Source organism: Dromaius novaehollandiae, chromosome 4 (assembly GCF_036370855.1).
Source record: "Dromaius novaehollandiae isolate bDroNov1 chromosome 4, bDroNov1.hap1, whole genome shotgun sequence".
Lineage (NCBI taxonomy): Eukaryota > Metazoa > Chordata > Aves > Casuariiformes > Dromaiidae > Dromaius > Dromaius novaehollandiae.
In genome coordinates, this window is record NC_088101.1 from 39,949,208 (window position 1) to 39,974,211 (window position 25,004).

At 41.1% G+C, this 25,004-nt stretch overlaps 1 protein-coding gene and 1 long non-coding RNA gene across 8 annotated transcripts in view; one reads left to right on the forward strand and one right to left on the reverse strand.

The window, feature by feature from the left end:
- Nucleotides 1–17,221, forward strand: part of LOC112985961 (uncharacterized) — a 39,166-nt gene extending 21,945 nt beyond the window's left edge. Inside the window, exon 4 of the long non-coding RNA XR_010388976.1 lies at nt 14,013–17,221. This is a non-coding gene — a long non-coding RNA (uncharacterized LOC112985961). The remainder of the gene's footprint in view (nt 1–14,012) is intronic.
- On the reverse strand, nt 1–22,110 carry TMEM154 (transmembrane protein 154). 7 transcript variants are annotated; one of them, XR_010388974.1, is made up of 7 exons: nt 21,951–22,110; nt 13,437–13,754; nt 11,658–11,685; nt 10,333–10,418; nt 8,685–8,745; nt 3,920–4,018; nt 1–3,478 (listed from the first exon to the last, which is right to left on the reverse strand). XR_010388974.1 is itself a non-coding variant. In XM_064510829.1 (7 exons), exons 3-7 carry the CDS (start codon nt 13,711–13,713, stop codon nt 6,309–6,311), a joined length of 504 nt encoding a protein of 167 aa, XP_064366899.1. In that variant the 5' UTR covers nt 13,714–13,754; nt 20,294–20,429; nt 21,951–22,098; the 3' UTR covers nt 4,027–6,308. The 7 variants fall into 7 exon arrangements, 5 of the variants coding, with proteins under 5 accessions (XP_025960755.2, XP_025960756.2, XP_064366899.1 ...); XM_064510829.1 differs by lacking the exons at nt 1–3,478; nt 3,920–4,018 and adding exons at nt 4,027–6,360; nt 20,294–20,429 and having other exon boundaries at nt 21,951–22,098; XR_010388975.1 differs by having other exon boundaries at nt 1–4,018; nt 10,286–10,418.
- Nucleotides 22,111–25,004: the final 2,894 nt, after the last annotated feature.

The window sequence follows — 25,004 nt, forward strand, 5'->3', positions numbered from 1 at the left end:
CACTGAAAACTCCTGTATACTTTTATTAAGAAAAAAATCTTTAAAATAGGAAACCCTTATACACAGCTAAGCAATATTCCCACTTTGAAATATTTATATACGAAATCATTTGAAACAGGTATTCAGTAAAGCAATTGCACATACAGCAATTTCATATACTGAAAATAAATAATAGGTTTTTTGTAGCCCTCCATCAGATTTAGTGTTACAAAGTAATTTCTTTGCTATTTTTTTCTGACTTTATACTTTTCTCTACCCTATACATAAATAGATATTTATGGCTAGACTTATGTCTATCTAGAAAGGAAAAAAATTCTCTTGGCTGAGGTTAATGAAAGGGTTATGATGTGCTTTATGAGTATGGGACCATTACAATATTAATTAACTGCTGATAACATCAGTTAGGGGTACCTCATCTGTTCGTAACTTCATGGAGTAGTTATTTCTATTTTGTTGAATAATTCTATGCTAAAATACTGATATTTTAAAGTATGTGCTGGAGAGATGCTTGTTCTTAATTACCCTTCTCTTTATCCATGTAATTCTCAAACAATTCTTCATTTGAATCAGTAGCTTACCGACTTTTTCTGCCTTCTGTAGGGCAAAATCTGCTTGCAGTGTCAATAAGATATCTAATTGTCTTGAGCAGTGCTGGAGAATTACTGAAATAGTTGATGAAAATGAGAGAGAAGGTAACTGTTCCTTAGGGATCATTACATTTGCTAAATGTTTTAGAATAACGCTTAGTGCAAGTGACATTTTATTTGCCTTTTTTCCCTTAGTCTCTACTGAGGGGTAATAACTTACTTGAATTATCAGTCAGTGCTAAATGTTGCAAAATAATGGTGAGATGGGTCAGCTCTAATCAGGCTCACAATCAGGATAATACAGCAGAAGCCTAAATGGTGTATAGTACATGGCAAAAAAAAAAAAAAGAAAAGAAAAGAAAAAAAAGCCTGCTAGCATCTAGTCTGCTCTCTACTGTTTGGTTGCCCTACTCCTTGTTTTCTAGGTTAGAGGACCTGACTGTGTCAATAATTTAGCAAAAGTAAGGTAAATCAACAGAAGGCATACAGTCAGTACTTGTTAACTAAAATATTACATTGATGTGGCTGTACTAATTCAGGAGTAAAATGGTAAATCCCTTGTAATTCAATCCACCTACATGATTAAAATCTTGAGATAAAGTGGATATAAAAGGACCAGGAGCTGATGAAAATTGTAAAACAAACTAAAGTGCAATGGGCAAACAGATAAGCAGGAGAGAGAAATATCGAATGGGGGCAATGGGAGAGAGGAATCGAGGCAGTGACCACGCATAGGTTTGATCCACCAGCCCTAACCTGAATGAACGCTGGATGTTGGACCTGGCAAACGCAGAAGTCAATGTAAAAATGAAGGTCAAAGAAAGAGACAAAAGGGGTGAAATGGGCAATCGAGAAATGAGGTAAGTTATCAGATGAGAAACTGAGCCTCTCCATAGTTTAAGACTACAATTTGAGATTAGAGTGAAAGAATGATAATGACATAAAATGTAAAGTATGCTTAGGGAAATAGGAATATTAAAAATTTTTTTGCATAGTCCTAAAAGAATCTGTTAGAAATATTTATAACAACACTGTAATGCAAATTATTCAACACTAGGTCTGGTTCACAGTAGGGGAGAAAGCCAGATAAGATTTGATGAAATGCTATCTTTTTCAACAGTAACTCAAATGTGGATTTTTAAAAAGCAGAAGATCCAAATAATTTCTATCAAAATTGGCCAAGGAACTATCCAAACCACTATTTTGTATTTTGAAATACTTGGAAAGTTGCAGAAGATGGAAATAAATTTCCTGGCATACCGGTTTTTTGAAAGGGCAAATGAAATAACCCCAATAATTATAAAGCAGTCACCTTGACATTAGTTCTGGGCAAAACTGATTTTCAAGCTTGATGTAGAAATTGATTAATCATAAATTTTGGAATAAGAATTAATGCTTACTAACATGAGTTTACAGAAAATACATTTCACCAAGCTAAAGTTAAATCTTTTTTTAAAGTGAAATTAAACCTCTGTAAGAAACTTACTTGAAACCATGCAACACTTTGGTTGACAACAGGACCATCCATCATTTATCTTAATCCAAAATCAACAACAAAACATGTACATGACATGCAGTCTATTCTCAAATGCCCTAGCAGACTGAGTTATTGCATTACTCACACTATCATAGACCTAAGACAGGGTGAAGGATCACCATGTCAGAGCTGAGTTATGCTGTATTAAGTCATTTTGCTGAGTTAGATAAGTCTCCAGAGACCAAAAAAATGTTTTTTTCTTTATGTCCAAGCTCTGCCTCAACAAGCTTCAGGGAGAAGCTGTAGCTTCTGGATGCAGAGCCACATGGCCTGGAGCAAGGTAGGGCAAGAGTCATCACTTGACACTGTCATTGCAAACTACTGCATTGCCACTGACTGCCATCCACCCACCCAGCCAGTAAGTGTCAAAATACATCTTTTTCCATGGAATGTGGGAGAAAACACTCACTGGTTTGGGCATCTTCACATTTCTGCTTTGCAAGCGGTAGAACATGCTAGGGTAACACTTTTGTTCTATTAAAAAGAAGTTCCTAACAAAGCTGAGTCTAAAAATATTTACTTCCATTTTTCATTTACTTAATTTCAGACTTTTTTTTGTGATTGCATTATTTGAAACCGATATTCTAGAGAGCAAAGTTAAAAAGCATTCAAGCAGGAAAAATTAAATCACCATCACTCATATTTTAAAATCCAGTATTTGCAATAAATTGTTTGGAAACAATGAACAGCTCTTGTACTCCTTGAAGAAATTATTAGTCAATTCATATTCAGAAAACTGTTAGTTGTAAACATCTTTTCATTTTATGATCTGGCGGATTCTCAATTATTCACAAAGTTGAACCCTCCCTTGTGTTTGTCAGCTGCTGGTGACCGTTAATTGTCACCCCAAAGGTTTGGGGATTTTGTTTACTTGTTTTTTCTGAAGCTGAAGATTCAAAAACTGAAGAACTTGAGATCTTTATTGCATCTCAAAATCTTGAGCAAGCAGTTATGAATAACACATGTTTATTTATCTAAACATGTGTTTGGTGTGAGTATTGAATTCTTCAATTTTCCAACCTGTTTTTTGTAAAAGAATAATTTTTGAGTTGAATATTCCTAAAAGTAGATTATTATTAGAGAACAGCACTGACTAGAGAGAAGGATTAAATGGTGAGAGCTAACACGGAGTACTGATCTGTGTAAATAATTAACTGAAAGGAAATCTCAAAATAATATTTGTCTTTTCTACAATGTCTTTAATTTGAAAATCGAAAAGCATGCTACAAAGATTGTGCCCTCGCTGGGCTGCAGTCGCTTCCTGGAGACTCCTTTGAGAGAGGATGTTCAGCTGTTTGGTTTGTCCTCAGAGCTGTTCTGTCAGTCCTAGTCTTTTACTTCACCAGTGGAAGTCCTGTGCAAACCAGTGCACCATTATCAAAAAGCATATTAAAAAATAAACATTGCATAGGTATGAACTTAACTTTCTCGTTTAAATTGCTAAACCAGTGCAATCCAGAATTGTGGACACTGTTTATACTGAAAAAAACGAAACGTGGAACATGAGTGCTTTTACATGCTGCACTATGCAGGATTGGAGAACTACGTAGAAACATTTACTATTTTGATAACGTTTTGGGGAAAAAAAAGATGAAACAGAAATGGAGGCTTCTCTTTATAGGTGATGAATCTCATTGTAGAATGGGTTTAAGTCGGATCCCTAACCTTCCTATAGTGCTTTTCCTTTTTTTATTTTTTATTTTCCCCCCCCCTTGGTGGTATTTCTTTTCTGAAGAATATATGTAGCAGGGCACAACAAAAGAATTTGCTTCTCTGGCCTTTTGAGATGAATTACATTTAAATCCAGTTCATCCAGTATCAGGGGGATCGTTAGCTTGTGTGCTGCTTCCCTTTAACCAGTTCTTTGCTGTTTTGACTTCATGATTCACCATCACTGTGTGTACATGAAAAAGAAAAAACACTTGTGTCATGCTGTTTGATCACTTGTCTCTCAGCAAAAAAATAATATTCCATACTATTTTTTCAGTCTGCAAGAAGGTGTTACCAGAAAACAAATGTGTCAGCCATGCAATGCATGAAATGAACCCAGCTGTGGTGCTAGATACTGTGAGCAAGGGCTGCTCTGATCTCTCTGCTGTCTAAAGAGACAGTGCAGTGCAAGCTTCCTCCTGTTCCCAGGCAAGGACTCAGAAATCAAATAACCCTCTTCCCACACTTTAGGATAGTTTTTTACATGTGGAATTTTTATATTAAATCTAGTCTCATAACAGCTGAATTTTCTTTTTGTCCTTCTGGTTTCTGCCTAAACAGTTTGCTCTCTGGCACTTCTTAATGATCTGTTTTGTTCACACCAACATTAAAAATGCAACATTTTTATCATCTGGTTAGATTTTGGTCCACACTGACAGCATGATAGAGTCCTCCCCTGGACTTGCACCCTTTCCTTGGGGCTGCAGCTGGTATCTCCATAACATGGAGCAGGATAGCGCTTGGATTCAGGCTGAGCGGGTGGGTCCCCCTCTGGTTACCGCAATGCTGGGGTGGAATGATGGCTGTGACACATGGCACGTCCATATCCATATCCATAAAAAGGCCATATCCAGCCCCAATCCAGCTCCCTCCTGGTGCCGTCTGTTGTCGAACCATCGGGGGGACTGACATGCCCTGATTCCCAGCCTCCCTTATCTTGTCTGTCTTTGCCCACAAAGACAGAGGCAAAGATACCCAAAAAGCACCCTGCCCTTGAAACCCTGCTAGCTGGAGTTAGCAGGGTGCTGCAGTTACAGCTACATACAGGCTGTTTACAAGACCTTTGCTCCAACACATCCTGGCTGTGTTGCATTACAAAATATATGAGTACAAAAAGCTGAGCCATAAAATGTCACCTTGCCCTTAAGCTCTACCAAGGAAGAGGCCTTTTGCACAAAGGAAAAAACATAACATTTTAAACACCGAAAAAATGTTAAAAATATTTGGAGTAAGGGGCTGTGAGCAATATAGGATTGTGGTAAGACTAGAGCTGCTGTATGTTGTAACCCAGCGTTGCACAAAAAGAAAAACATGCAGAATTATTGTTAGAGCTCCGTTTATAGCTTGTTGTAAGAACTATACAATGGGAAAAAATGAGTACAGAGATTTTTGCTTTACTTTTTCAACTTAAAAATAAATCTTTAGACTTTAAATTGGAAAACTGCTAATTAAGATTTCTAAGGCTACATAGCTTGAAAACCACTATTGAAGTTTAAAGGGTCAGTCATAATCTTAATATTTTGCATGTTTTCTTAAGTACCTTGCTGAACTGAGACATAGGCTGGGAAGGAAGTGTTCCTTTCTGTTCCAGTTTCTTCCCCATGCAGAACATCCCTCCATAAGAAAGAGTTACCCTTTTTGGGATGGGAAGAGTGGGAGGATGCCAAGCTGCACTCAAAGAAAACCAAACATCCTCAGCCTGTGGGATAAAGTGGGCTGGGTTTGCTTCACTGTATTCATCAATTCAAAGCCTGATGTTGGGAAGTGGACAGGCTGCGCCTCTGCTTGCGAGGGTGGCGAAGGTCCCCCAAGAAGAGATTCATCTCGCTTCCGCCTGGGCGACACACGCACCTCAGCTCTCGTCTGCCTCCCCTGAGCCCAGCTCCTCCCCGTGCGGGCTTGCACTGAAACCCGGCAAAGCTAGTGAGATTTCTTGGTTCTCTCTGCTGTAGTGGAAGCAGCATTTTAGTACTGGGTTTCAAAGGCAAGATATATCCCTTAATACATAACTCCGTGGGCTTGTGCACAAGGCAGGAGATCTACATCAACAAAAGAGCCAGGACTGTCACGTCTTGCCTATTGTGCCTTCATGCCCATTAATAAGAATTTTTGCTATAATAATAGCTTTGTTTCACTTCAGTGTCTTTTGCATTTCTTCCTCAAAGAGCTGCTGAAGCAGATCTATTTAGTTATATACAGTTCTCTTTTGAGCATTATTTATTCAGGTAAGACAGTTTGGTCAGAAAAAAAATACCCCTTGGTGTGATAAGGTTCAGTTGCAAAATGAATGGGAACCATTTTTTTGTTTACCAGGAAATGCCACAATTTCAAATATTTTTTCCCTCAGAAATGAAGCACATTTCAAAATTTTGTGCAAAATGAAATTTGAAAAAGTAGTTTTGAGTTGAGGAAAACACTTAACTTAGAAATATTTCAACACTGCAGTGCTCTTGTCTTTAATGTCTTTTTAAAACTTATATTAAAAAGTCACTTACTCTGAAAAGTAGTTTTGGAACAAAATTCATTCTGAAAATGTCAAAATGTTATTATTAAAATGCTTTGTCTGAGATGTTTTCAAAATGCTATTTTATCAAAATCAGTTGATAGTTCAAAATATTTGAGTCTTGATTAACTCTCCCCAGCATTTTGAATTAAGAGGGAAAATAACACCCAAAAAATGTGTTTAATAAGGTAAATGTTTCCCATGTTGAGACATCATCAATAACATCTAGAAAGGAATTAACATAATTTGAGAATAAATTTTCCCAAACAAAGCGATATTCCAGAATCTGAAATTGAACCTAATAATCTTGCACTTTGTATTTAAATAATATCATTTTTCTGAGCAGCTCTGTTTTAAAGATAAATCTCATCTCTTTATTTGTGTTTTTTTTGCCTTCCTACTCCTTAAAGACAAAAATATTTTTAAAGTTTGGTCCTAAGGTACTGATTTTAAGAATGTGCGCTTAAACAGTGTGTGTATCTTCACTCAGACTGAAGCACACATATCTCAGTGGGGTTGCTATTTGAATCAAGGCTTAAGCCTCACTATTGTGCTTTGACTTGACAAGATCCCTGTTTTACAGGGGGGGAACCTGAAGCAGTGAGTAGCCCAAAGATGCCTTTTGCCAGTCAGGAATAGAAACCATGCCTCTTGACTTACATTAATGTAATTCAAGTGCAAGAGCACTCTAACAAGGACAATATTTTAAAAGACAGCTCAGGCTGGTAGGTCATGTGATTTTTCTGAAAATGACTGTTTAAGTTCTGGAAAGCAAACATAATGCTGAGGATGCTGTTGTACCTAAAAATCCCTTTATAGTGTGAGTTATATCTGCTGGTGTTAACGTATGGCTCAAGAACACTTTGTCTTAGGCTCCCTATTACCGCAAGCAGTGCAGTTAGCAAATCCATTTTTAGAGAAATATTTTGCAGTTACTTATCCTTATCAATTTTCCTCTTGTGAATTATCATTTAGAGGCTGGAAGGGAAAACCAGAATGACTTGTGAATGCAGCATCTTTTCACAGGGTCTCAGTGTGTAATTACTGGGCTTGATTGCATCTGGACCACTGGAGTCTAAACTTTTGTTTAAAAAGGGAAGATTTCTCTTGTAACAGTCATAAAGGGAAGCCTTTTAAATACAAATAGTGGCAATGCAGCTGCCATATTCTGAAGCTATCCTGAAACAACAGCTTTAGAGAAACTGAGTTGTAAACTCTCCAGCAGTGATGATTTAATGTCACCACTATTTCATTCCTGAGCAAGGAAAGTTAAAAAAGAGGGCGATGGGATATTATGGAGGTCTGCAGTGGTGAGCGCAGCTCTGTCGGAGGGGTGCTTTGGTGGCAGGGCTGAGCTGGCTTAACATCTGGCTGCCACTGGAAGCCCCCATTCCTGCTCCCTCCATCCCTGCCAGGCCATCCCCAGTGCCTGTCTGCACTGTCTCCCTCAGGTGCCCCTGCTCACATCCTTGGCTGCTTGCATCCCCTGCATCTCCCGCACGAAGGATTTTCTTGGCGAGCAGCATGGTTTCATTGTTTGTTATTGCAATCTAGCACAGAGAAGAGTTGCTTCACCCATCCCTGAAACACAGCTGCACCACAACTGTGTGGGCAGAAGTGACATGCAGCCCCTTGCTGCCAGCTGAAACCCCAGACTCGGTTTTAATTAGCAAAAATTGGAATTTGAGCAGGATTCTGGGGTTCTGGCCAAAATCCTGAAGAAACCATCCGGAAAGTTTTAAAGTTTACAAGCTCTTGGGACTGTGCTTTTGCATCCAACTAACATGTCCTCCCGGGGATCTCTATGTGGGACTGCGAGTTAGTGCCAGCTCCTGGAGAGCACTGCACTGGGGGCACCAGGAAAATCCTTTGGCTTTCTCCTAGGGTCAGTCAAACCATTGTCCAGCAGGTCAAAAACACAGGTGAGACATCTGGCAGTGGTTCTCAGGGACATATAGGCACCTCACGGTGAAGGGTGCTTCCCTTTGCGTTGGCCCTTGTTGGTGACAAGTGCCAAGAAAGCTATTCTGAATGCTTGTATTAACACCTCAGGAAACTGTGATTAAAATCTGATCAGCTAGTGAAACTCCGTCTGTGCCATCTGGTTGTCTGTCTCACACAGGTTTACAACTGCAAGATTATTTATGGGTGCAATTTACAGGCAGCGACTGGTGTAAAAATAAAAGAGCGTCAAATCATTTGTTTGAACTGAAATCAAAGTCCTTACATATAAAACCTTTAAAATTGAAATAGACCAAAAAATCAGTCTGTTTTATAATTATATATATATAAAATTTGGAATGACATGGGCCATGTTTCTTCAAATAATATAGTAAATTGAAAGTACCTTGGGCTGGCAATTGATTCTTTTTCTTCTTCTTTTACAGTAGGCAGACATTCACATTCAGCTAAAAAAGGATAAGAAACAAGAGTATAGTTACTCTCAGCAATTCTCCTCTATTTATTTCAAAATTGCATCAACTTTTTGGTGCAGCTATTATAGAATTTAAAACTGCAGCATGTTTTTTGTACATCCTTTTATCTGTAATATCTGCTTACTCCATGTAGCATAAATGTTACGTGTTTTAAAGCCTCCTGTCCTTTGATAGGCATTGTGGTAATTTTTTTTATTATATATATTACAGTTGCTTGTGTACACACATACAAATGAACTACTTTGAGGACTGTTTACCATAAACTACAATGAGGAGGACTATTTGTTAATCTTCCACTGTTTATGGTTGCACCTACACTTTCACAGCACTAGTCCAGCCAAGAATTTGGGGCTGCAGTTTAGGGAACAGTACTGAAAAAGCATTATGTAAAATGTTCACTCCCTTTTCTCCACAGAATTTTTAACATCATTTTGCAGCACTGTTTCCCCATGCACTGTATTTAATGCCTTTATTTCACTACTGTTGCTTAGCACATGTTTTCTGCTAGTGGTTACAGACTGAGAAGGTCAAAACCCCATCATGTGGAGCACTGTGCTAATGTAAAGAAATGCTCCAAAGAGTTTTATATCCTGAAAACAAAATGTCCCTAGGAGGTCAGGCAAATGAGCTGTGTGGATGTAAGGCAAGGGACCAGGAATGAAAAAAATACCAGGATTTCAGCATTTCTTAGCCAATGAAGGGCTGTTAGCACAGCTTTCCATGTACCATTTCATCATCAAGTCTCATTTAAACAGTGCCTTACAGAAGACCTGCATTTTTTGAGGAGAGCCATGAAGGAGGATGTAAGGCCTTAAAAAATTTTGACTGGGAGATTTCAGCTGTGAGAAAAATGGGGAAAAAATAAAAGATACTTCAAAGAGAAGTATCTAAGAGGAAGTTGATGATGCTGGCGGTGGTAGTTATGGTGGGTACCAATTGCTCCATGGGCTGATGGACCTGACAGAGAGGCTATATATGGCGAAGGGTGCTGGCAGCGAGGAGCAGCTTGTGTTCGATGACAGAGAGGTGGCAAGGGAGGGGAAGGACACAAAGAGGGGAGTGATGTAGTCGTAGTGACAAGCCTTGAGGAGGATCCTGGCAGCAGTTTTAAGCAAACAGTATTCTGACCTATGAGTAAACAGCTGTTTCTTCTACAATAGCACAATATGGAGCACATAACTGTAGAAACTCTGAAGGCTGACAGGACTAGATGCTTCAAATAAACTACTATTTAGCATTAAAAAAAAGTATTTAAAACTATAAATACTGTTTACAGCTATACTTGTGTTTAATAAAATCTTCTACTGGAAACTCAAAACATTTATGATATTCCATCATATGTTAAAAATAAGCTCCCACACAAACAAAAATACTTCTCTGAAAAATTCTACCCCTGACATTTGTGCTGCTATTTTTGTAGCAGGGAGTCAAGAACACGACTAAAAATGTTTTAGGAAAATCAGTGATACAAATACAAAATGCCTTGCATTGATTTTCTATTCATGGTATCTACCTCAGCTAGAAAGAGAGGGATGATGGAGTAGAGGGGTTACCATGTACCATTTTTGTTCATGCTGTTCATCCATTTATCAAGCTCTTCCATTTCTATCTCCATAACAGAGGGTGTGTCTTCTTCAAAAATAGGACTTGAGAGGAGGAGGGGGAAAAAAAAGACATTACACAAAATGCTTAATTCAATAAACCTATAACGTAGTAATTTTGTATAAGACTTGCTCTTCCAAGACACAAGTCTTCCAAGACTGCATTTCTGGAAAGTTGTCTTGGTCTAGTAAGCTGAAAATATGTCAATCCAGGGGGTAAGAATGAAATAGCTGCAAATAGGTTGGCTGTGTGCTGTCAGCCAGCATGACATGGGCTTGGTGCAACATCACATGCCGAGCTGTTCAGGGATTCAGACAGTATAGTTTGGGGATATCTGTGAGCACAGGACCAGTTTGACTGTTCAAGAATTGTCCCTACTGCAAATAGAAAACTGAAAAATAAAACAGTTAATCTCAGCCCTACTGGAACACATAGCTAAAGTCCTATTGCTCCAAGGATAAAAGCGCAGGGCCTAAAGTTTCATCTGAACTATGACTGAGATTGGCAGCAACTTAAAAAGGAAAGGTCATAACTATAGTAACTCTGTATTTATTTTAATATCTCTATTTACTTTTCCCTTTACTCATCATTCCTAGACTTGCACTGTAAAAAAACTATTTTAGCAGAGACATACCTTTATCCCTCCAAGAACCCATTTTAATAACTTCCATCACTCATTATCAAGATGGAGCTCAATAAAAGGTAATGATAAAAATTATCACTCAGATGAGAACCATGCAACTTCCAGCTTGTTTTTCCAGCAGCTCAAGAATCACTTCCATGGCAGCTGGGAGATCTTTTCCATCTCATGTAAGAGTGAGAAGACAAATTTGAAAAACAGGGGAGTAAGACACAGAGCTTATTCTGGATAGTAAAAGCATATGATGGGACTGGGAACTGATCTCCTTTGCTCATGGTATACCTATATCCTGTGGTGTCTCGACAGTGGCAGAGCCAGGGATACCTACAGCAGGTAGGGGAGGTGTTACAGGTGGTGAGTCCTTGTATGATAGCTCTCGCCTCGGCTAATGTTAACTCCTGTACTCTTGTTCTGGTCTTATGCCTCCTCTGCTTGCTAAATAATGAGATCACACCTCAGTCAACTATTTCGGGTCTGCCCTATAGTCCCTTTAGCAGCTCCTAGAGCTAGTTACTGGAATAATTGCAAACGGTAGGAATGTTTAGAGTATGGCTAAATTAAACCAGATAATAAAGGAGTTAAAATTATGATGTCCTGTTAGAGCAAAAGAATCAGGAAAATGAGTAATATCCATAAACTTTACCTTTTTACATTTTCACTTCCCAGCTCATCTGGAAAAGAAAAAGTTGGTGTTCATGATTACACTGTGTATATATAGGGTCTGTATTACAGGTAAATCTTGAATAAGGTCACTTAAAACACATTCCAGTTTCAGAAAGCATAATAGTTAACTGTTAGATGAAAGGCAAAGCATCTCAACCTGTTTATAATTTTCAGAGGAGCCCATTACTCTTAATCTTTAACACACTAAAAGAAGCTTGTTACTAGCTTAGCCTTGCTGGGAGTGAACAGACTGTTAGCACCACGGTGGGCATGAAACTACAGACACGCAGTTCCCTGAGCAAAACAGATGTAATGAGAAAAGTGCCATTCTGAGAAGGATCCACTGCTGCAGAAATTGTTTACTGGAAACGTCAGGACATTTTGCTGCAAACTACACGCAATCAATCTGTCTCTGGATGGAGACTATGGGAGCCTCTTATGGAGAGAAGAAACGGGGAGGCTTGCATGGCAGCTTAAATCTCAGTTAGGTAAATGATGCTGAACTAGCCAGACGCAAAATGGGATATGAAGCTAGTTACGACCCTCAGACGAAGATGGTAAACAAGCAGCATAACAGCCATTATTCAGGCTACTAACTTCCCCTCCAGGGATTCCTGAAGTGATCGAAAAGCCTCAGCTCTCAAAAAAGAACGAAGAACTACATATAGTATCCACATTGTACACTGTCTTAGATCAGCTTATTTTTAATCCAGTGCAGCCGAGTGGGTGCTCCCACTCGTTCCAGCATACTGCCTTGCTGCAGAGCCATCCCACGGCCAAAATGCTGGCTCCACGCAATAAATACAGGGCAAAAGATGCCCAGCACTGTGCTCCTGCAAGGCATCACATCTCTAGGCAGTTCGAAAAGCATACCTGCATTTCATACCATCCAGAAACAGGCAGGCAACTAGATGTCTGTCTGTGAACTGAGCATTTGCTAAGAGCGTGACCCCGTGATAAGGCAGGTGCATTCTCAAAATGCCCTGAAAAGTGGGATCAAAATATATGTTAGATATATATTGCTGTCTTCAGGCTGACATATTTAAAATGACATTCACATTCTGTAAAGACGCTGGTATGACCATTTTGGGAGTTCACTTACCAACTGCATATTTTTAATATGACACCTTAGTTCGGTTTCTGTTGCTTAACAGTTCAGACTTATGAATTTCTTTGCTAACAGAGTATACGTTACTTCCTGAAATATTGCTCTTCCTATTGCAGCACACAGCCAGTATGATCATGTGATTCCTAAGTAATTTACTTTGATCTTCACTGGTGGTTTCATAGCTGCTAACACCCTACAAGATCCCTCTAAAAATGTCCCTTAAAATGGTTTTGCTTGTTCTTATTTTATTGAAGCTCCAAGCAGCTTTACACTGTGGATAGTACAGGCAATAGAAGCATTAAATTCACCTTGCATGAAGTTATTAACCATAAAGGCAGAATAACTATGTATAGTCACACAGTAACATCTTCATTCCATTATCAAGAGGAGCCAGAGCTTGCTGCTGCGGCTCCCGTGGGTGTACAAAGTGAGCAGGAGGTGCCAAAAAGCAGAACTAGCTCACGCCTAAAGGAGAACTAAGTATGCAGAAACCGCTCGCCAGGGGTAACAGATTCTTTTCTATATATGAAACAAAAATAAAACCAGAGAAATACATCCTAAATGTGGCATTCCAGTCCTTGAAATAACTTTTTATTCCTGTCAAGTGTGTTCTAAAAATATCCTTCTGATGTGTGAGAAGATAGATTTTACCTTGTTTAGACTTTTTCCTTTTATGATGTATTACAAAAAACGTGATCAGCAAAATCAGCAGGACCAGCAGCACGACGGGGACAACATATATCAAGGTAGACTGTTCTGCTCTTTCTAGGCTGTCATTATTGCTCACAGTAGTCAATTCAGTACTTGCACTTTTTGTTTCAAAGCTGCTCTCAGTAGCTCTTGTAGCAACATGTTCATGGTCATCCACAGTCGTAGAAGATCTAGTAGGCATAGCAGGAGGAGGTGTTACTGTAATGGTGGGTAACATTGGTGATCCATATCCCGAACCAGCAGTTTCATTCTCAAAGCCTGCCAAACATATGAGGAAAACTTAACATTTTCTCTTTTATATTGATATTCTCATTAAGTCAAAGCTCTAATACTTACTCTTCATTTGGCTCGTTTAAAGAAAAAAAGCCAGCAAATGCACATACACATATGTTTACAGATCTTGGGCACTAGATGTATAATTAGATTGCATATTTTCCGCTGGTTTTTACTGGGACACATCAGCATGTGTGGTCTGTTTGCATGCCTGTCTCACACAAACATATGTTTTTCCTGCAGGTTCACATCCGGTGTTGCTCTCACTGTAAAAGTCTTCTGCTTATCTGTCAACCGTACCATCCTGCTCCGCTCCTCAGGCTCAGCGCTTATGGCCTCAACCTCTCCCATTGCCCTCCTTACCCCAGGGTTAGCACCGTTCGCAGAGACCATTATCGCAGGTTCACCAATTTCTCCAGCTCACTGATTTCTCAGTTTCTGTGCCTTTCACAAATTTGTTAAATTCACTTAACTTCATGGCAAATAACAGGTCTGGTGAAGGGAACTGTGAAGCCTGTAGAAGCTGCTGACTCTCATTTCTGCATGGACTAGAAGAGGTAGTAACATAGAGACTTTATAGCATACAAATGCAGTAACTGCTCCTCTATTCAGTGCTACAGGCTGGGTAAAGGAGTACATGGTAAAGACACAGTGCTGGTTATTTTGCATGAATGTTAAGGTGGTTTTGAATCTTGATTTGGGATTTGGTTTGATTTAGCGTATGTTTGGCAAGGAAAGTGGCTAAAATTGGCTACATTGGTCATAGTAAAATGATTTTTTTTTTTTTTGAGGCTAAGAGATGTTATTACTAATTGTCATGGAGTTTAAAGCCTAATGTTAGTACAGCAAATTCTGGCTTGATACTATATTCCATACGGATGCCAAATTTCCTGTTGTTGCCAAGGGTGCAGGGATCAGTCCTTAGATAAATTACACCAGTATGCTTCCAAATGCAAAACCTCTAATAATTTTCTTAGCATGAAATTAACTGATGACTTTTTGTGTTATCTGTCCGTTCAGATATAGTGCTGGCACGGTACAGCTCTCATTTTATGGAATAAAGCAGGACAGGCTTTCATGACTTTTGCAATGACAAGATTCTCGCTTTTCTTGTAAAGTGCTGGGCAGCCATAGTTTCCACTAGAGTTAGCAAGAGCTTACGGTTTTCAGCACCTCATTGCTGGCATTTCGAATCTCACAGGACTGGAACCAGAAGTACTTAGCATTTTAAATGCTTTTGTAAACACATTAATCTTCATAATGGCCCTGAGAGATGAGCAGTTATCATCTCCATTTACAAATGAGAAACCAGAAGGACAGGAAGCTGTCCTTCTCAGGGACACAAAGCGAGAGAGGAAAACTGGGATTAGAGCGCTATCTCATGCTTAATCCACTCTGCAGCATCTCTTCTCCTGTCAGATTTTTCTTGAAAAGAAGATGACTATCTCATGAGACTGTATTCCAGGAAACCCAATTTCCAATGAAAAAAATGACTTGAGTGTGGCAGCACTGATTTATCTATATTTTTATGCCACACTTATCACTCAGGCACCTGATCATTTCACCCTTTCCTTGAAACTAGGAAAGGATTTTAATGCTTAATAAATACTGCTTAATACTTTATTAAAGTATTTTAATATTACAAAGACCACCAGTCTCTTTCACTGTAATACAACGATCAAAATGTTAAGTCTTCAATAGCAGACAGTAGCAGACATAGTCCTTTATATGGACAGTCTTTAATTATGTCACTTTCCTCTCTATTTGGTACTTCAGTCAAGAGCAAAGCAAAATCTCTGTCTCCTGTGCAGGCAGTGACCCCTTGCATGCGTGCTCTTCAACCCATGCCCCTGATATGGTGGCTCTCATTAATCCTACCAAGAAGGAAGGGAGGGAGATATCCGCTCCGTTATTATTTTTGGCCACTTGACTTCTCTTTCCAGAGATAGTTGATAGTCCTCAGAGTTTGCAGAAACTTTTTTTATATTGTTGTTTCATAAAGCATCAAGATATCAATATAGATGGCCACACAGTAGATTCCTGCATGATTAACCATACTGCTGGCAGAGCAGACGAACCACCTCAGTGTCACAGAACCATTTCTACGACCTTGTTTCATTTTCCTCCTCTAACCCGTCATCTGCCTCATTTGATACATTGATAAGGACAAGCCCATTGTTAAAAATAGTACAAGTGGGAAAGGGTGTGGAGAAAATTGCTTATTTTTCATTTACTATTAGAGCTAAAATGAATTTTACAAATGTCTAAAACATGACGTGACTTTAAAGCAAAAGCAACAGTCACATCTCATTAACTGCAGCACTAAACTTTTAGTTGGAGTATTTGCTGTGTCTGATTTCCAAGAGAGCCTTTTTCAGTGCCTCTGTTACTTTTTATTTGCCTGTTTTTGAGCTAGAAAGCAGATTTCAAATCATTTATCTCTGTGTGAAGAAGAATTACCCTTTCTACTCTCTAGACAAAAAAAAAATGGCAAATCACAGAGAGTGACCTTGTTACCACACATTTTTGTCCACTTTGCATAATTCAGGGACAAAACAGCATCTTTTATTTGAGCACATTTTTCTCTTAAAAGATCTTTTCTTTCACCTGATTAAATAGTCTCTCAGCAGAAGGGCAGCCAATTGCACAATGTGCTAGCGAGGATATTGCTCTTAAGTCTTATGTTTTATCTGCTGCCTTGGCACATCTATCTTGGCACATAGCTCTTCTATCTGTCACCTCTAAGGACCAGAGCTCAAACCTCAGACTCAGGCCTCTGGTGATGGACACCCTACCTGTCTACTAATACTGGACAGGGGTTCTTCTAGCTCTCTTTTAGTGCTTACAGATCAATGTTTTGCATGGTGATAAAACCATGTACCTGAGTGGGCGTTATGGGCTGGAATTTCTACGTTTGGCCCCACCAGCAGGGGTGGGCACAGGCATGTGACATGAAAGCTGTGTATAGCAAGGTTTGGAGCATGGCAGGGGAGCACCTGAAAGTCAGAGACTTTGTGGGATGCTGTTCAAGGCTTTTCTCCATGCCCAGAGAGAGTCAGATTTGCTGGGGTCATTCATACCATGAATTGTCTGGTCAGCTGTGCGTGGGTTTCATTCTGCAGAGATCTAATTAGCTCCCTTCAAAAAGGAGTCTGGCCATAGCACAGCATTCGTTTGGGATGGAAAATCAAGGCCAATGGAGTGAAACAAGGAGGGAGTCAAACCTGATAATGTAGATACCTCCTTGACTTGCAAGAGCACATGCCTTCCATCTTGCTGAGCTCAGCCTCGTGCTTTTGGCCCCATTCTGATATCCTTACTCGGCCTTCTGTGCATGTCAGTCAAGAAGAAGGTGCTCATATGATAACCATGATCACTGCTTTGTCTAAAACACTTTATCTAAACCACGAGTGCTGGAGACTTGTCCCCCACACTGCGGGGGGGGGGGGGGGGGGGGGGACAAAAAAGCATAGTCCTTACGGGATCAAAACCTGACTTTTTCATCACTGAGAAAGCGCTTGCAGCAGCTCAAAGAAGGTTCCGCTATGATTCTTATGAAAAGGGTGTTATGAGAAGGCTACATCACTGTATTCACGCACCATGGTATAAGGTGTTGTTTGGTATTATCTACTTATAAAATATGCTTGAGTTACTAATGGAAGTTGCCTGAACTTTGGAGGTGCTTCCAAGCCTGTCTTTCAAGGGAGACAAAGGGAGTTAAGTATATTGAGCAACTCTGCAGACCAGACTCCAAACAAGCAGATGCAAACATTTCTGTTGTCGCTGCATTTGTTCCTCTGATGTCTGTGTTGTATCACTAAGAGATAGTGATATAAGTTTCTGATGAAGTAAGCAGACAAACAGGTTTCTGATTTTAGTTGGATGTGGGGCAAGGAAAAATACCTTGCAGTCAGCACATTTGGTTCTGCAGTAAAATCATCAGTCAGCCTGCTGTGTTCTCATCAAATTCATGGATTGGAGTCTCTGAAGGGAATTTTTCATATTACGCTATAGTTCCTACCTCCTGAAGAAAAGGGGACAGAATAGAGGAAAAGCAAGCTCTAAATCAATGGAATAGTCAGAATTATTAATTTGAAAGGGAATTTTTTGTTTCTTCAAACTTCCCTATAAGCTATAAAAATACAGTGAAAGGAAGACTCAGGAGAGGGTAACAAAACAGAGAAAGGTTATAATGCTGTGTATATTGGCGTAAAGTTACTATATTCTGTAGCATTCTTTTCCATATAAACATTCCTTCTGGTGACATACCCATATGGCTCCACTTTGTCTGTATGATTTTTGCTACTATTCCTTGACTCATTACTGTTGTTTCTCTCCTTGCATTTATTGTTGATCTAAGAAGTGCCATTCCTTGCAATGGTCAGGGCATGCCCAGACTGCATGTTATGGCAGGTCCCAAATATCCGCCTGACTGGGAGAGGAATCCTTGAAACCCTGGAGGCTAGCTGTCAGATATACACACTATTCTGATGAAGTAAAACAAACATTTCAGGATAGTTAATCTGTAGGCAAGATCCTATTAAAAAGGGATGTGTCATCTAGGTATAACCTGAAACAGGAAGCAAATATTTAAGTTTATCTCTAGACAATGCAAACTGCTTTCTTCTTACTAGACTTCCTTTCAGCTTAAGTGCTGTTTTAACTGCTGGTGTTGCAAATTTAGTCATGTATCTTAGAGTCAAACTGCGGAGCTTTAGTTTCATTTATCACCCCTAGGACTAAAGGTTTTGCAAACCAAATTACACATGTAGTTACATCTGTCTAATCTTGTGGCCTTCCAGCTGTGCATCAGTGATACTCGTGCAACCCCACTGCATTCAGAAACCTGTGATGCAAATCTCCCAGTGCTCCTTGCTCTCAGGAGGACACTTAAATTAAAGATTTCAAAGCCCTGCAGGCTCACCAGCAATCATGAAATCTCTTGAGGGACAAGAGACTGCGTTCACTGACTGAAATTTAGTATACAATCTTGCTGATGTAAGAGAGGTATTTCCCGAGATGCCCCTAAAAGCACAGGAATAAAGCACAGTAAAAGTTTGCATGTAGGGATAAAATGGAGGAATAGGAGTGAATACATACAAAGAATTGATCTGAAAGAAAAAAAGAAAGATTTTTTTTAATCTGCTTTTTAGGAGACTGCACTGTGGAAAGAGAGGATGTGGTACATCTGTGTTTCTGATGAGTTCACACCAATTTTGGAGTTCATTACTCTAGGGAGGGAACAGGTCAAAAATAGGTCCTCACAGGCCTTCGCTCTACCGAAAATGCACTTCTCTGCAAATTAGAGGGTTTCTGCCTGTACTCACAATACAGGCTGCTGAAAACCTGGATCTTTGATAGCAATGTTTCTTTGAACAACAGTTCAGAACAATAATACAGAGACACAGCAGAAATAAAACACTACCTGCAACAATCCTAGCTCTTCCACTTACAGATCCTACACATATTGCTGTTCCTCTTTCTCAAGCGTTTTCTTGCCGCATAGCTGCATACATGAGAAACACTGCAGTTTCCCATGTCTTTCACCGAGCACAAAGGGAGACAGCATGCCCTGGGAAATGCCCATACGGCAGGAGCCTTTTGCTGTAGGCTGTTGGAAGGGCCCTAGTACTTGTTCTGAGGGGCAGCATGCACACGGGTAGGTCTTTAGGGCTGCAGCGAGGCTCAGCAGCAAGTCCTGGCAGCAGCGCAGGTGTCCCGGTCAGGGCAGGGATTGCTCTGGAGCTGGCAGTGGCCCTTGGTGGGCTGTTGGCAGGGGCTTTCTCCCTGCATAAACCAAGGGAAAGGAAGGAGGAAGGGAAGGGAAAGGGTAAGGCAAAAGGGAGGGGGAGGGGGACTTGCAGAAACCCAGATCTCACCTCAGTGTGGAGCTGGGAGACGGCCGGCATCCAGAGCTGAGACCTCAGGCATGCTCTTAAAGCTTCCAGTTTAGAGTAATTGCAGTGTAGCCGGAACAAAACCATCTGTTAATCTTGATCTAAATGGCAAGGCTAGGATTTTACAAGGCTTCAGCATGGTTTGGGACTGGGATTTATATAGCCTTCACTCTGAGCTGCAGGATTTAACCATACTCTGATCGCCTATTTTGTAAATAGTTTCTAGACTGTATAGGTGAGACCTTCAAGAGCTTCTGGCTCACCTTCTTCAGAGGACCACTTTAAAGGTGAGGACTGTTTTTGGGACAGGAGCAAAAAGGAAAAAAGCTCCTTTAAAGGTTCTGCCATGTTGACCTGTGAATAAAGGTAGTGAGAGAGAAGGATCCCCCCAGGAGGCTGGCCGAACTGGAGGGGCTCATAAATCACTGATGTGGTGCCTGCAGGGTATACAAGCCCCTATATAAACTCTCACCCCTCCAATTTCATTCCTCCCCTATGCCCAAGTTAACAATTTCGCTCTTTCCACCCTTGGATCCAAAGCAAGCTCTGGCTGCGCTTTGGGGCCGGTAGCACAAGCAGGAGCTGCCCTCGGGGTCCCCGCTCTGCTCAGACAGGTGCTTTCCTCACCTTGCCCCAGCTGTCCTGGCTCGCTCACCCGAGCTCGGGGTGCTGCAGCTGGCAGAGAGCTCTCGCAGCACTGCTGCAGCAGCAGCGGCACCGCCAGGACTTGCTCCCTCCCACGGAGGAACGGTTCCAAAATCAACTAAAATATAAAAGTGGATCTATCAGTAAGAAGCCTCTAAAGTCAGTGGGGCATAGATTGCGGCACCTGGTATATGAAATCAATTTGCTGCTTTGTGCAGCCCTTTAATGCCCATTGCAAAGAAGGGCAGGCAGGTCTCTGCAGCAGCCTGGGCAACAGGTACGGAGGGGTCGGGGACTAAGGCAGCCCTCCACCACGTGGAAACGGTGACAAAAGTACTCATCGTCAGTGCACTGCATGAGTGATTCCCGTCAGTTCCCAAATGAATTACAAAAGTTGCAACCTAACTAAAACGCATTTCTCATGTCTTGCCTCTCTTTCTGTTTCTCTGGGACAATTTTTGCTATTTCTAGCAAGGATTATGTCTCTGTTTATAATGGGATTTTTTCCTCCAATTAGTTTGACTCTGAGGTACGTTCAAAGCTGGGAATATATTTTCCTACCGTGTTTGTAACACAGTAGGATTGTATTTATGCAGACAAGACCAAACCATTTTATAACTCGCTTAGCTCATTCTTACAGCTAAGCAAGATTCCTGACTGTGATAAGGTCTGCAGTGTGCGTGGAGCCTGCAGCCTCATTTTACAGCCTGATTATAGTACTGATTTTAAGGAGGAAAAAAAGAAATTCCCAATGCCTCCTAAAATCGTGATAGAAGAAGTCCAGTGATAGCTGGGAGTGACAGTCCTCTCTCTCAGCTTTGCAGAGCTCTCTCGCTCACTACAACAATATGGTAACAAACCTTTCCAGTGCATATCAAGGCACTTCAGGAGCTGTTTGTTTGACACCAAAAGGCATGTAAGTACCACCATTGGAAGGTTTTATTAAAACAGCTGCCTGTGTTGCTCGGTAACTGGTTCTACGTGCGCACTCAAAAATGCAAATGGCACAACTGATCCTCCACGAATGGATGAGAGCCTGTGCCACAATACCCAGGCTCGTCAGTGTTTTGCTGCATGCGGCTTTTTTACTTACAGTTCTTCCCTTCAAAATGTATCCAAATCCACAGTGCCAAACGCTTTGTTCTGCAGCTGAAAATTCAAAATATTTGTCTCCAGAACTGGCTGTTCTTTTGTTAAACAGGTTCCAGTTCACTGCGACTATTGAAATACTCAGCTGGCTTTTGAATGGAAAGAGTACCCATTCTTTAATTTTGCTGTTAAATGCTGATAGTATGGCCACAGGATTAAAAAAATGCAACAAATTATTAAAATCAGAACAAAAACTTTTGATGAGCTGGAATAGAAACTCCGGTTCCCCACACACCTGCAATTTAAGAATCTCAGGATTCGATTTCTGCTATTCCAGATTATGTCTAAGGAAAAAAGTCAAAGCTACGAAAAAGTCAGAGCTGAAAACAGAGATGGTAAATAAAGCTGAACGAAGCAGAGTGCAAGTTTTCACAAATCTCCTAGAGATCAGTTTTTAGGGTGTTGCCCTCCGACTCAGTGCTCTAGCTGCAGGCACAAAGCATGTCTCACATGTCCTACCTTGGAAGGTAAAAAGCACATTATTACTTACTATTGCTGGCAGATCCTTCAGTGAGGAAGAGGACAGAAAGCACCGTGATGAAGTTTTGGCTTTGCATGTTACCTTTTCAGTGATCAGACTTGATGTGCTCTTTTACTTTCTGCCTGGTTCACGAGAACATTTACATTTCCTGTTTCCTGCCTGAGTGTATCTGAGTTAAACTTCTCCAGGAGATGGACTCTATTTGATTGTTTTTAGGAAGTGATGTAATACGGTCTGGGCCTGTCAAGCAAGCAATGATTGCAAAAGAAAATACAGTTGCTCTTCAAGCACTAATTCAGCCGAAACACCTATATGCTTTTGGTGAGTGTGTTGCTAGTCTCCTCTATTTTTCTGGACTCCTCTATTTTTTTTTTGACTTCCGAATTTAATACCATAATATCATCATCTAAATTCAGTGACATGGGGACAATCATCATATAAATATCTAGGCAGGGATCTGTTAGAAAAGATCATTGATGTGTGTTAATGTGGAGGACTTCAGGTTGCTTTCGGGGGGGTTGAATGGGCAGATTTCAACAGTGTCCCCTGGTTTTCAAGCTCTGACTCTCCCACCAGCACAGTGGGACATAGCACGCATTTCTGATCCCGAAAGGCAGCCCCCAAAGCTGGGCTGTCTGCAGCAAATGAGAGAATGACTGGTTCACTTGGCAGCCTCTACCTGAGTATTTGGGGCTGTTTTCAGCTAGGGAAGAGGAAAAAAACTCATCATTTTTTGCTCAAAGCACTTGGTTGAGTTGGAAGGTGCTTAGCCACCAGTGTGGTGATGGCTGTAGATAGCAGGGCGACAGACAGGCTGGCACCACCGGGACGAGGATGTGGTGGCTGGTGCCGGGGGACCGCGGCGCCGTGGTCGAGCCTCAGCAGGAGACGAGAGGTGGGCACCCTCAGGGCAGTGGGGGTGTGAGGGGCTCGGTAACTCCTGCCTCCCCTATTCCCTCCTCCTGATTTTGCTTCCTTCCCTGGGCGGTCCCCAGCTGGGCTGGAGACTGCGAGACATGGGCTGCACCACTTCCTGTGCTACCACTTCCTCTGCACCCACTACTGCTTCACTTTGCTCGATAACACACCGGGTCCGCAGGTTTTCTCGCATTGCATGGCCCCAGATGTGCATTACAGAGGGAGATGGAAGGTTTGAAAAAGTATTTTCAATCCGCTTTTTGTACAGGGGTGGGCCTAGCCAGGGCTCCGAATTTGGAACTGGATTTAAACCATACCTGCCCCCAAGTTAGGGAATATTTGGCCCATAGGTTTGGTTGCAAAAATAAGTACTAGATCTAAAATTTATCCCTCTGAGCCAGCGAGAGTCTACATCACAGATTTGACTCTGGACCGTTCCAGATTTGAGCTATTGTAAACACTTGCATAAAAGTTTTCAGTAATAAACTGAGTTAGAAGAGATGTATACATTTTACTGTCTGTATAGCAGCTTCATGGTATTTCCCTTAGACATTAGTGGGTGTCAGAGTTTGATTTCCAGTGAATTATCTGAAGCTGGCAGTGGCGAATCTTGTGTTCCGATGGTAAAAGCTGCTGAAGTGACTAACTTGCTATGCTTTTGCAGCTAATAATTTTTCTTAACACATTGCTGCTTTTATAGGTCATCAGTTATAGTTTCTTAGCTAGGGTTGCTGAGAAATAGGTCAGTGATTCATTTAATGACCAGCTTGTTAATAGATTTACAACGCTTGAATGATTCAGTTAACTAACAATTGAACTGGTTGTTTATTATTGGCAACGTACATTTATGCACTTTATAAAAGAGCGAAAAAAAAGCAAAGCAAAGTTAAACGTTGCAGCTACAAGAAGATAAAGAGGCGCTCTGAGTTATGAAAGCACTGACAGACTAATTAAGTTTTTTCAGGCGGTATTATTTCAGCTGATGTCAGAGCCATACATGATAATACTTACCACAGAGAAGTGTTAGGGGTCAGGTTTGCAAGTGCTTTTAAGATTTCCCATTCAAAAACTGCAGAAGTTCCAAACATTAGCTATAGTCTGTAATTGATATAGATACTTGCAATTATTAATTATCCACATTACAGTAGTGCTTAGAATTTCTAACTGTGGGCCAGGCCATCTCCGTGCTAACCGCTTATACCTGTGTACAAAAGCTGTTTCTGTTCCCAAAGAGCTTGGAGGGCAAGAAAAACAGATGCAAACACGGGGAAATAGAAAGAGAGAAGGAGGCAGCACTGCATGCAGTGGTCTTAGAAAATGTTTATTTTTTTGTTAGTACCCCAGGAAAGAGGTTGAGGGGAGGCATTTGAAGGAGACGAGTACCAGCTCTCTACCAGTCTCCCCGGGCTGGGGACCAGTGCAGGAAGGCACTGGGGGCTGAACGTCGACTGGGGAGCCATGGGGCTGGCCCCGTGTGGCCACTGGTGGCGGGTGACAGCCTGCCAGATGGGGAAGACGGCACAGTGAAAAGCCTTGAAAATGAAGGCAAATAGTGTGGATATATAATAATTGATGCCCTGGGTTGTATGGGTGGATGGGAGGTGTTTGGGGGAGAAAGCAGTCCCTAAATTGTTGCAGAGCAATGGTTATTATAAAGATTCAGCATCTCCCTTTCAGAAAGGAGTCCCGAAAGTGGGACTATGCAGGTATTTCTGAGGCACTCAGAGGGCCTGTGGCTTTGCCTAGTTCGGCAATATGAAAACGGGTCCCAGCCCCTCAGCCGTCAGGCACGGATGGCAGTCGAAGGGGCCGGGCAGCACGAGCCCTGTCCGAACTGCAGCTTCCAGGGAGCCACTGACCCCGATGCTTCCCACTGCAGACAGACCCATCCTGAGGGCATGCAATTTGGGGGTTTAGATGTGGTGGGGATACCACAAAGCCCAGAAAAGAGTGCTAACATCTGGTCTGGCGCGGTGTGCTTAGCCGAACAATGCTGCAGCATGCACATTCTCGCTGTATCTGCTTTTACAGCGCCAGGAAAAGCACTCTGACTACTAACTTTGTGTTTTAATGAGCATTTACTCTCCTAAGACTATTACTATTGTCCAGCCTAAGCTTTTCTTTTGCTTTAGTCAGTAGTTTAGC